The following is a 13,016-nucleotide window of genomic DNA, read 5'->3' on the forward strand; positions in this document are numbered from 1 at the left end:
AACCAAGGTACTAAGGTGGAGAAAGTGATTAGGAGAGTGAGCACCTTCATGGAAGTAAGTTGAAAGGGAAGAGGGAGGGAAGTGGAGGAGAGCGTATAACATTTGAAAGGTAAATACAGAGAATATCCAATAAAATTTAAAAAAATAAAACCTTTAGATACAAAGTCCCACACTGAGCAAAAAAATAAAAGCAAATAGATTTTAGTATGAACTGGATGAAAATAATAAAGAGGAAGAAGGAGATTCTGATAAAAAGCATAGGTGGGAAAAAGAACCAGACATGTCAGATTGTGTGCTTTATATAAAAATACCTTATTAAAATAATGCTTATAAAACAATAAAAGCAACTATAATTGTGTGATTGACATACATGAATAAGGACTGTTACCCAAAATGTGCACAGAATATGAAAACTGTAAAAGAACTAACACTAAAAGTAAAGACACATCAATCCATGAAAAGATGTGAAAGAAGCTTAAATGCCTATTACTACATGAATCAGACGATCTAAAAAGAAAAACCTCCCATGTTGTCCCAAATATAACACACTTGGTGAATACAAACCTGTGAAGAGACTTAAAAAGAGAAGTTGTTCCAAGGAACCAGGCAACCAAGAGGTGTGAATTGGTGAAGGATGTAGGACTGCTTAATGCAGTGGAACTATTCTGTACATGACAGTACAGCACACATGGCATTGTACACTAACCCCAAACTACCAAATCTAAACTGAAGCTGAACCTTAATGTGAACAAACTCTAGAAATAGGTGATGGTACTGTATCAGCATAAGTTCATCTGTTGGAATACATAGGATGATGTTAGCAATGCTGCCACAGAAGCAGGCTCTCCATGAGTAGGAGCAGGAGATATATGATAAATCTATGGATTTGCCATTAATGTACTTTTTTAAGTTATCATTTTAAAATGAAAAATAAAAGAGAAAACATACCTATGTCGTTTTTATTTTATAACATTTACAAATTAAGATATATACATTCATGAGGTTAAATAACTTAAGCAGATTCATTCATGTAGTAATTGGAGAAACTGGGATTCAAACATGAGCTATCTAGCTAGTTTAATAAATTAAAGTAATAAAATATCTTAGAAAAGGTAACATTTGCAGAAACTATGTAATTTCAGATATGGAGCCAATAGAAGAATTTTATTAAGTTCACCGCAGGGATGAAATTTCCAGTCCTTCTCCAGATTATGGTACCTGCAAATGCAAATTTCAGGATGGCAGAACCATTGCCTTTTCCTCCCTCAGGTAGGCACACACATAGCCTAAACATGGACTTGCACAAGTAGAAACACACAGGTACAGAGAGCACATACACATGCATGACTACACTGCACTCTGCTGCTATTTGAATCTAATTCTCTTCTCAGGTATTACATGTGACACTTTTGAAAACTAGAAACCCCACTTCTAAGACAGAGTATGAGAAAGGTCCTGCCCTCCTGGGAGAGCTTCAAGGCCAAACCTCTCAGGGCTCTGGAATAGACCCAGCCCCTGGGTTTCCCTTTCCCTACCAACTCCCATGGCAGGCAGAGTCACCACATCCCTGAAGCTAAATAAGAAGTTTAGAATGCTCTTTCTTCAGATATTCTGAGCCTAATCTTAACTACCTGGTGGACCTCCAAATCTGGTCATGACCCTGGATTTCCCTATCACTTGCACAGGTATGCTGTCTTCGGAGTCTTTGGCAATGCTAAAAGTGGAAACATCTTGTCTTTCTCCCTTTTCTGTCCCATTTTCTCTATTCCGTCTGAAAAGCCAAGAAACATGGCCTTTCCCTGTAAATCAGATGATAGTGTACTTTGATCAAATATCCGACCCTTGAAGCACCAACTCTATTGAAAGACGTCACCAAAGAGATAGCCTTACAGGGCCCATCAGCTAAGCTACAACTAGAGTGTTCTCTGTGAAACTGGGTGATGAGACCAGGGCAGTGACGGCAATGCAGAGCTCATAACTGCCCATTTTGGACTGAGCTCTGCAGCACATGTTCAGTCACGTCGGCTTTCTGAATCTCATTTCTGTCCGTCCCCTGGAACATGGAGTGTTGTAAAAACTAAATCCCTCTCTGTGGGTAGAATTTTTAGATCATTTTCTGGCAAATACAGAAAGACAAATTTGAGCTCTTCCTTCCAAGGGACTCGGTAGCCTTCAAAGATTCTAAGCCTATTTTCTTTGTAATTGTGGGAATCAGATGATTGCCATCATGTGAAACAAAAGTGGCAGTGGTGAATGGCAGACAAATTAAAGATCTGTGGCTACCGGTCAAATAACAGTCTCTGAGAAGCCACATTGCCCTATGGTGTAGGAGGCAATGCATCTTCTTTATGTGTTATCAGTAGAATTTTTTAATTCTGCCTGATTACAGCTAAACTACATACACATCAATACAACTGACATCTCTCAACTGAAATTCTTTGGGCGACTGAGAGTGAAAGAGCCAGGCAATTAGGAAACTAGTGATGAGGAGAATAAACCAGAAACAAGAAGTGGAGCAGAAGGAATAAGAGTTGCTTAAAGACAGGTGCATTGTGTTGGAAAAGGAGTCTGATGGCTTAAGTATGCCCTGGAAAGCTCACAAATAAAAATAAATGGAATATAAATTTGTACAAAAAAATTCCATCAACTATGGAGCCAAAAGACATGAGCTATAGATTTCTTCAAACACACAGAAGAGAAAGATTTCAGTACTAAAATGAAGATCCAGAGAAATGTATCTCTCCGAGGTTGCTCTACTTCATCACTGTTTTAAGTGTATAAATTAAACAGATAGCTGAGACTTAATGACCCAAGCCAAGGGCAAATCCAGGACAAATAATAAAGCAGAAGGAGTGCTCAGTCTGCACACCTGAGGAACTCAGAGGTAAAAGAACATCTACATATATATCGATACAGGCCTAATTCTCTAAGCTTGTGTGTGTTTGGGGAAAGTGAGGAGAATGGCTTAAAACATGAAACCTAGAGTGCTGTCTACCTAAAAGTAAGAAAAACTTGAAAATGGAAATGTCCCAAAACTAGAAAATTCCTCTGGAGATGAACAGAAATTGTCTGTTTCATGTCTGTTTTACATAGAGAGAGAGAGATGAGAGAGAGGGAGAGAGAGAGAAGGATGGGAAATTATTTCATTTCCTCACTTTCTCCAGCTTCTAACTGATGGAGAAAAAAATCCATCAACAATGTATCATTTCACTAGTTTTCTTTGTGAATGGAAATAATAGCCACGTATTAGAGGGGTTTGTCAATGCCTCACTAGATTGTCTTTGAGTCTCTAATCTGAAAAGGTAAGCAAGATAGAAATATACTGACCATATCCAGATAATGAGTAAGACAGCTAAGATACTTCCTTTAAGAAATACTGCAAGAAGAGAGACTTCCTGTTTAAGGCTCAAAAGCAACTACATAGCTTGTGTTGGACACATAAAACTATTCCAGAAATGAAAGGAGAAATCCACAAAGTAAAATTAGTACTTCTAATAAACAGGAGAATGAGTGGTGGTCCCCTCAAGTTGAGAACTTTCCAATGTTCTAATTTGCCATCACACATTTCAGAACCTACACGATGCCATGACAATTCTCAAAAGTACAAGAACAAACTCACACATAGAGAAAGACACAATCTTCTCTAACAGTCTAGGAGAGACAAAAATTATGAGTAATATGACCCCAAATGTATTTATAGTGTGGGTATCAATCAATAATGAGAGAAAATGTGCACAAAGAAATTAAAAACAATAGGGTTAAACCTAGACATTGTTCCAGCCTTCTAATCTCACTTCAGAAGACGTGACATGAACATGTATGCATGTAGCATTACAGAACTGCAATGGTTGTGTTGGTTGTTCCACAGCTTGTTGTTTTTCAGTGAACACACCATTACAGATAGTACAATAGCAAAATAACTCAGGTCAGCCAGGGAAGCTAAACACCGTGCTTAGCTCTGCCTGCATTCAAAACCCAGCTCTATAACTTCCAGACGCAGGGTCTGCTAAATTACTCAACCTGGCCAAACTCTCACTTTTGCCTATGAAAAACAACATAACAGTGTCTTTCTCTCAGGGTTTGGGGAACATGAAATGATTTTTTTAATGAAAAGCTTTTAGTTAATTATTTGTGGTGTACTGTGTACTAATATGTTAGTAGGCATTAGTCACTTTATATCCTTGGCATGATAAGAACAGACATAATATGCAGTCACTGATAGTTGGATGCTAAGCCCAGAGGCTCGGACTGCCCCAGAAACAATTCACAGACTGTGTGAAGTTCAAGAAAAAAACAAAACAAAACAAAACAAAAAAAAAAAACATTATGCTCAATCCTTACACACCAAGAAAACGTTGACTAATTCCGGGTTACATCCTGTTTTACATGTACTTTTTGCTCATTGTAACTAGTAAGACCTTAATGCAGAGTATCAAACCTTAAAAAAAGAAAAAAAAGCCAAGCACTGACAAAAATGTATTTGTATACATTTATGCAAAATTTTTTTTAAATTTTTTTCTTTTATCTTTGTTTTTTTAAATAAAGTTTAAAAAAAGAAATTATAAGTTAAAAAAACAAAAAGAATACACTATGAGTTATTTACTAATTTATTTAATAAATTATTTAATAATTTATATAATAATCATATTTTGGTGAATATTCTAGTGATTCCAACCTTTTTTCTTTGGCTTGTTGCTTTGTTTTGTTTGATATGGTGGGAAACGTGCCAATAAAACTATATATGCAAATCTTTGCTCTACACAAATGTGATTATTACAGCAAGATAAATATCTTAAGTAAAATTATCAGCTAAATAATGCAAGCTTGGAAAGGGGTTGATATAAATGGGAGAGAAAGTGGAGATGAGAAACCATAATCAGGGTGTGATATGTGAAAAAATGATCTACTTTCAATAGAAGCAAAATGTGGGAGTATTCTAGTCTTTCATTCCTGGTATGGGGTATGAAAAGAGAAATTCTGATGCATCCAATCATTTCCAGTGTTCATATGGAATTCAGTCTAACTTGTGTTTTCTAGTGAGCAGTAGGGGTGAGCTAGTTCACCAGTAAATCTAACTTGTGTTTTCTAGTGAGCAGTAGGGGTGAGCTAGTTCACCAGTAAATCTAACTTGTGTTTTCTAGTGAGCAGTAGGGGTGAGCTAGTTCACCAGTAAATGTGTTGCGGGAGTTTTCTATGATCAGCTTTCTTGTGATTCCTTCCAGCACAGTGTTCAATGTTCAGAATATAATGTCCTATCATTCTTCCAGAGTGCATTTCTTGCTTTGATTAATATCCCATTGTAGAACTTCAAAAGATCCATCTTTCTTTGGGGCTAAAATTTACTTTATGATTTAGAATGTTTACTATTACTTTAGTTTTCTGATTTTTCTGTGTGTGTATAAGTTAGATAAACTCATTTTTCCAAATATTCAACTAATTGTCAAGAATAGCACAGATGTAATTAATACTTTATCTGTTTTCTGTTGTTATGAAAGTAATCCATATTATCTGTTAAGACTAGACCAAAATCTCTTTCTACATACAAATAGGGATATATGAAGTTCAGTGCAGAGGTTCATTTGTTTCTTTTCTCTGGGTGTGCATGCCCTCACTGTTTTATTTGATTAATTACATGCTTTAATTTGTGATTAAGAAAATTTTTCTGTTGTTATTACACTTTTTTTCAGAATTATTTTGTCTGTTCTCGGGCATTTGCTTCTCTAAGTAAATCTTAATACAACTATCTCAGATTTTATTAAAAATTCTCTGGGGGTCTCATTAAGAGATGCATTGAATTTTCATGATTTGAAAAGATTCATGTTCTCAGAATCTTTTCTTTTTAGATTTATGGTATGTCTACTCTTTTCAGATCATCCATTGTGCTCTGTTACACTTTTCAACTCATTTCTTTTATTCCCTCAGACTTGTTCTCAACTAATTCTCTGCCTTTCTATGTCATTTTGATGTTTTCTTAGAATATATTTTGTAATTCAAAAAAGCCTGTTAATGTCTTTAGACTTATCTAAATTTGAGTGACTCGGTGAAGTTTTGATGGTTACAAGTTGTTGTCCTGTATTTTGTAGGTGTGCAATCACATTGCCGGCAAAGGATGGCCTCTTTAACTTTTTAAAATATTTATGATTCTGAGTTTCTTTAGATTTATCTTGTGCTGCTGTGTTAGTCTGTTATCTGAGCCAGATGGCTTCACAGTGTCATGAGGTGTTATCCCTGTGTCTTGTTTCCTAAATATTACTGTGGATTGTACATTTACACAGTAAACTTTGTACTAAATGAATGTTTAGAATGAGAACTTCAAAGCAGCCTTTTTAATTCTTCAATTTTATTATTCTTTAATCATTTTTTACAGTCTAGACTTTATCCCTGTCCACCCTCCAACTGTTCCACATCTCACACCTCCTCCCCTACATTTCCAAGAGGATGTCCCCCACTCCACCCCAACCCACCAGACTTCTGCACTCCCTGGGGCCCCAAGTCTCTCACAGGTTAAGTGTATCTTCTCTGGTAGAGATGAGACCCAGCAGTCCTCTGCTATATATGTGTTAGGGGCCTGGTTGGTGATCTGGTGTCTAAGAGATCTTGGGGCTCCAGATTAGTTGAGGCTACTGTTCTTCCTAGGGGGTTGCCCTCCTACTCAGCTTCTTCCAGCTTTTCCCTAATTCAGCCACAGGGTCATTAGCATCTGTCCATTGGTTGGGTGTAAATACCTGCATCTGACTCCTTTAAGTGATTGTTGGGCCTTTTGGAAGGTAGTTATGATAAGCTTCTGTCTATAAGCACATCATAGCATCAGTAATAGTGTCAGGCCTTGGGGGCTCCCTTTGAGCTAGATCTCAATTTGGCCCTGTCACTGGACCTCCTTCTCCTCAGAGTCTTCTCCATTTTTGTTTCTGTCATTTATTCAGGACTCTACAAAGTTCTCTCTTCCCACAGTTGGGCATTTCATCTAGGGTCCCTCCCTTTGGTTCCTGACAGTCTCTCACCTCCAAGGTCTCTGGTATATTCTAGAGCCACCCCACCACCTTTTACCTCCTGAGGTTGCCTGTCTCCATTCTTTCTGCTGGTCCTCAAGGCTTCAGTCTTGTTACCCCCTCCAATACTTAATGATGCTCCCCTTTTCCACTCCCTGTTGCCTTTTCCACCCAGGTCTTTTCCTCCTTCCCCGCATCCTGTGATAGCTTTCTTCTCCCTCCCAAGAGGTCAAGTGAAATTGAGGCATCCTTACTTGGGCCCTTTGGATTGTTAGCCTTCTTGTGTAGTGTGGATTATATCCTGGAAATTCTGCTCTTTGGGGGCTAATATCCACTTATTAGTGAGTACATACCATGCATGACCTTTTGAATCTGGGTTACCTCACTCAGGATGATATTTTCTAGTTCCATATATTTGCCTGCAAAACTCATGATGTGTTTATTCTTGATAGCTGAGTATTATTCCATTGTGCAGATGAACCACATTTTCTGTATCCATTCTTCTTTTTTGGGACATATGGGTTGTTTCCAGCTTCTAGTTAGGACAAATAAGTCTGCTAGGAGCATAGTAGAATTTCATGCATATGTGCTGAGTTTTGAGCATTTTTCACTTCCTATTTCTCTCTCCTTCCCCCATCCCACTGAAATGTTTCCTGTTCCCAATAATCCCAATAATCTCATACTTTGATGTTCTTTTGTTTTTGTCCCACTGAGATGAATTGTTAGTTGTTTGTATGACCATGAATAGAATGTTATTTACCAAAACATGAGAAACGTTTTGTCTACACCATTGTAGAAAAGGACTCCTGCCCAGTACCCATTAGCTTCAGATAGTCCCCTATTAGTTATGGCCCAATGCATAATTATATGTCAATAAGTCTATTCTTTCTTCAGGTAACTACAGCATCATCAAGGGTACAGTGTCTATGTTACAACTTTAAGACACTGTTTCACTGCACTTTTCTCCAACCTTTGACTCTTACATTTTTTCTTCCCTATCTTTTATAATGTTCCCTGACCTTGCTAAAAGTAAAATAGATGGCCTGTTTAAGACAGATCACCTCACATTCATTTATTCTCTGTACTTTGACTAGCTGTGAGTCTTGCCCACCACAAAGCAAAGCTTCTCATATATATATATATATACATATATATATATATATATATGTATATATTAGATCTAGTCATTAAGAAAGCAATTTGACCTTTGACCTTTTATTATTTAGAAAAACAACAGTAATAAGTTCCTATGGCCTTCATAGCCACAGACTCTTAATAAGTTTACAGTATAAGACATACGTTCTCTCCTATATAGTGAGCTTTAAAACCAATCAGAGAGCAGCTGATTGACCCTATAATAGCAATGCCATCATTTCACTGGTAGCCATACTAGGCAGGTTATTATTGGGAGTCATGGATTCCAAGTGGAGTAGGACTGTTAACGACTCTCTTCTAAAAGCAGTATGCAAGATGAAAGCTACTCAGGATGGAGAAGCCTTCGATTTCAGATGAGGCTTATTTATCAGTGTCTTACAACTCAAGTAAATAGTATCTTTGAAAAAGTGGGCTCATAATCTAGTTCTGGTGAGAATTAAGATCCTTGGCAATTGCCTGTCATCCTTGAAAGGTCTCTGGAGCCTCCTTGACCCAGAGCTTGCATGAAGAAATCTCAGACCTGCTGCAGGAATTTTCATTTGATAATGCTTAGCTTCTGAGAGGAGCATTATCCACACATTCACAGTGTTTTTATTCAAACTTTTTTAAATTATGATTTTAATAGAATTACAGAATAAGAGGTTTCTATTACGATTTTATAAATCCTTATTTTGTTTAACCTTTACCCCACCCTCTCCTCTCCCCAATTTCTGATTAAACTTTTCCACTCCAAGTAGTCCCTTTCCTCCAGGTTTGTAACACATGAGTTCTGTTAAGTCCTCTCTCCATTTTATGGGCCATATCAAGCTTCAAAGTAATCTTATAGTCAGGAAAGGTAATATATTTTAAAACATACTCTAATCACCTAGGTACTACCTTATACTACTCTTCTTGAGTGACATCCATAGGAGGAAATTTTTCATAACTAAAGATTTCAGATTATAATATACAAACAATGTACAAATATATAACATGCAAAAGTCTAAAGGCTAGTAAATTTTTCTTCTGCAGATACCAGAAAATCTCATCTGAATTCTGTAGATTTCATGGGGAGCTAATGAGTTCTGATGCTCATTCACCTACTTTCCTTGCAATGGCCACCATCTCCAAAACTATGGCAAAAAGAACATGAATGGGAGGACCTCACTGATAAATATATTTTGTAAGAAAATAAACTACTTCAAGGGAAGCACAACTTCTGACTCTGAAAAAAAAATGAGGAGGCAAAGGACTTGGTCAAGAAACCACTTGAGACAAATGTACAGAAATGAAAATAACTCAGGTAAATTAGGTTACACAAACACTACTGACCAGGAGTGAGAGACCTTCAGTTTGTAATTTAGTAAATAACAGAGGTGTTATTTGAGGGGGGTTGTTAGATATTCATCTAATATGTTTCTGTCAATTCTTAGAAACTATGCTTCAAAATCATAACAAATAGTAATGAGGAGTTTTTTAACAGGCTTGAAATTAGGGAAGAAGTTATACAGATCAAAATTCCTTTCTCATCTTTCCTACAACTTCTTCAAATACCATCCTGAGACAGAGACATGAATAACCAGAGCAGCAGCAGCAGCAGCAGCACCTCAGACTTCATCTTGCTGGGTCTCTCTTCCAATCCCTGGATGCAGAAACCCCTTTTTGCCATCTTCATTATCATGTACCTGGTTACTGTGGTGGGGAATGTGCTCATCATCCTGGCCATCTATTCTGACTCCAGGCTCCATACCCCCATGTACTTTTTCCTCAGCAACTTGTCATTCATGGATATCTGCTTCACAACAGTCATTGTGCCCAAAATGCTAGTGAACTTGCTCTCAGAGACAAAGACTATCTCCTATGTGGGATGCCTAGTTCAGATGTACTTCTTCATGGCCTTAGGGAACACTGATAGCTACCTGCTGGCGTCCATGGCCATTGACCGGCTGGTGGCCATCTGCAACCCTTTACATTATGATGTGGTGATGAGACCACAACGCTGCCTCCTCATGCTGCTGGGTTCTTGCACCATCTCCCACCTACATGCCCTGTTCCGTGTCCTCCTCATGTCTCGCCTCTCATTCTGTGCCTCCCATGTTATTAAGCACTTTTTCTGTGACACTCAGCCTGTGCTGAAGCTGTCCTGCTCTGACACATCCTCCAGCCAGATTGTGGTCATGACTGAGACCCTGGCTGTCATTGTGACTCCCTTCCTATGCATCCTCTTCTCCTACCTGAGAATCATTGTCACTGTGCTAAGGATCCCCTCTGCTGCTGGAAAGTGGAAAGCCTTCTCTACCTGTGGCTCCCACCTCACTGTAGTGACCCTGTTCTATGGGAGTATCATCTATGTCTACTTTAGGCCTCTGTCCATGTACTCAGTGGTGAAGGACCGGATAGCCACTGTAATGTATACAGTAGTGACACCAATGATGAATCCTTTCATCTATAGCCTGAGGAACAAAGATATGAAGAGAGGTTTGAGGAAGTTAGTAGACAGAGTTCACTCATAGAAAGATCAAAATGACAGACTAGAGAGATGTCTCCGTAATTAAAAGCATGCTGTTGCAGAGCACATGTTTAGTTCCCAGTACCTGTGTAAGATGTCTCAGAGCAGCATGTAACAGCACCCTCCTCTGGCTTCTGCAGGTACCATCACTCATATAAGCATACTCATACACAGACATACATACACACACACACACTCATACACAGACATAAACACACACACACACACACACAACTCATAAATATAGTTTTAAAAGACATATAAAAACAGGGTATTGTCATAGTTGAGATACAATTTAAGACATCAATCTTTTTTTCTTCTTTTCTATATATTTTTCTCATAGTTGGCATTGGTGTCAATGTCTTAAAATATTGGTTTCTAACAATAGTTGGGCAAAATACATGTTGATACCACATCACATACTACTGTGAGCCCAATATTTATCAATAGTCTAATGTCCCAGTGGTACAATAAGTATTGTGTATGAATAACACTTCAATACTTTTCACAATACACATACTCAAGGAGTTACAGGTTACTGTTTTCAGATGAGGAATATGTTCAGATTTGGTGTAGAGTCAAAAAGAACCTCTTACAGGAAGTAGTTAAGGAATGAGACTTGATGTTTGACAGGGGTTGCTTCAAAGGATGATGTAATGATTAAAATATTTTCAGTAAAGTACAACTCACCTAAATATAAGATCAATAAATATTGGGATAAAGCTTTGGGAGGCTTTTTATATCAGCTTCTAGTTGTATAAATAAATCACAGCTACAAAAGTAGAGAAACTTTTTTAAAAGTATTTATTTTACTTATTAACATCCAAGTATCAAGACATTGTAGCCTCTCCATGTCTAATTCTCTCACCTACATTCTTAATTTTTTCTTTCTCCTCAAGTCTAGAATTGCCAACAGGATCCCTTTCATAGTCTGTAAAATACAATATGTGTTATTTGGGAAAATTGTGCTTTGGAATGAAACAAGCAAAAAAAAACCACAAAATCTTAATTCTGCACTTTACTTCAAATTTACACTGTATGTCCACGATAGAAAAGTATAAAACTGATAATCACTATGAACAGCCAAGAAATCCAAGAGTGTATTGCCAGCACTGTCATTATATTTTCTTAGACGTTTTACTGTGTTCTTATATCTATCACCCTTTCAGCCCTATGCCACCCTAATCTCTTCCAACCCCCCCCCCCAATACTAGTTAGGAGAGTAAGGAAAATAGAGAGAAAATAGGGCATAGACTTCCTGCTAATTAGGGGCATCAGGTTCCTAGGGACAAGTTAGAATATCGAGCAATCCTGCGACCCTGCAATCCTGCAACCCTGCAACCCTGCAATCTTATAATCCTGCAGTCCTGCATTAGCAAACCAGAAATCCAGCAAATGCAACAACATAAACTAGTGGCATCAGGGGAAGCAGCAGCTGTCTTGGAGGACCCATGGCTTCTCAGAGCACCCATAACCCCTCTGTGGCTCTCATATTTATATCCTCTCAAAAGTTCTCAGAATTTCAAATATCATACACTTGCAGAAACCACCTGCAACTGGCAAAATCATGCCTCTACTAGTCTTCAAGGCAAATCATAATCACCTGCTGTGAGAAAGAATCTTACCCTAATCCAGGATTAAAACAAAACATATTCATATAACATAACTGAGTTTTTTAAGAAACTAAAATATTACATAGCACCTTGGTGACCATTAATCATAATTCTAGTATAAGATGACAATATCTCTTGAAGAAGTCATACTGCCAAATAATCAGACCATTTTGACCAGAACTTACTAGCCAGGTCATTCCAAGACTCCATCCAAATAAAGGGATCCAATAAGATCTAACTTTGTTCTTCTATGGCATCCAGAAGTGTTTAGTGACAGTATTAATGACAATTATAGAACTGTAAAACTGCACAAATTCTCATTTTACCTATCTTCTATCTGCCTGTCTATCATCTATCCGTTTTTCATCTATCTAGCTATCTATTGATTTATCTCCACTTAATTATCTGTCTACATATTCATCCATTCATTTATCCATCTCTCCAGTCATATATGCTTCACCCATTCATCTATCCATCCAGCTATCCAACATCTGTCTATCCATCTTTTTATTTATTTGTCAATCAATCAATCCATTTATCTATCTCCATCTTTCTCAAATTCATTAAAATCTCACAAGTGCCAGTTCTTCTGGATCAGAAGCTTTTTAATAAAATCACTTAAGACACTAGGCCTTCAAGATACAACAAGAGATATATACAAAAAGGCTAGGTTGTAACAACAACGTTCATACCATTGATCCTCTTTGTCATTTTTCAGTAATCAGGAAATAACCAGCAAGCAAGAAATGAAATTAAAGTTGCAATAGCTTT

At 37.5% G+C, this 13,016-nt stretch overlaps 1 protein-coding gene across 1 annotated transcript; it reads left to right on the forward strand.

The window, feature by feature from the left end:
- Window positions 1–9,694: 9,694 nt before the first annotated feature.
- On the forward strand, window positions 9,695–10,636 carry LOC308428557 (olfactory receptor 1L4; the record flags this gene model as incomplete). The annotated part of the gene is made up of 1 exon (XM_080927066.1): window positions 9,695–10,636. One exon carries the CDS (start codon window positions 9,695–9,697, stop codon window positions 10,634–10,636), a length of 942 nt encoding a protein of 313 aa, XP_080783192.1.
- Window positions 10,637–13,016: the final 2,380 nt, after the last annotated feature.

This window comes from Micromys minutus (assembly GCF_963924665.1).
Source record: "Micromys minutus genome assembly, chromosome: 13".
NCBI classification, from domain to species: Eukaryota; Metazoa; Chordata; class Mammalia; order Rodentia; family Muridae; genus Micromys; species Micromys minutus.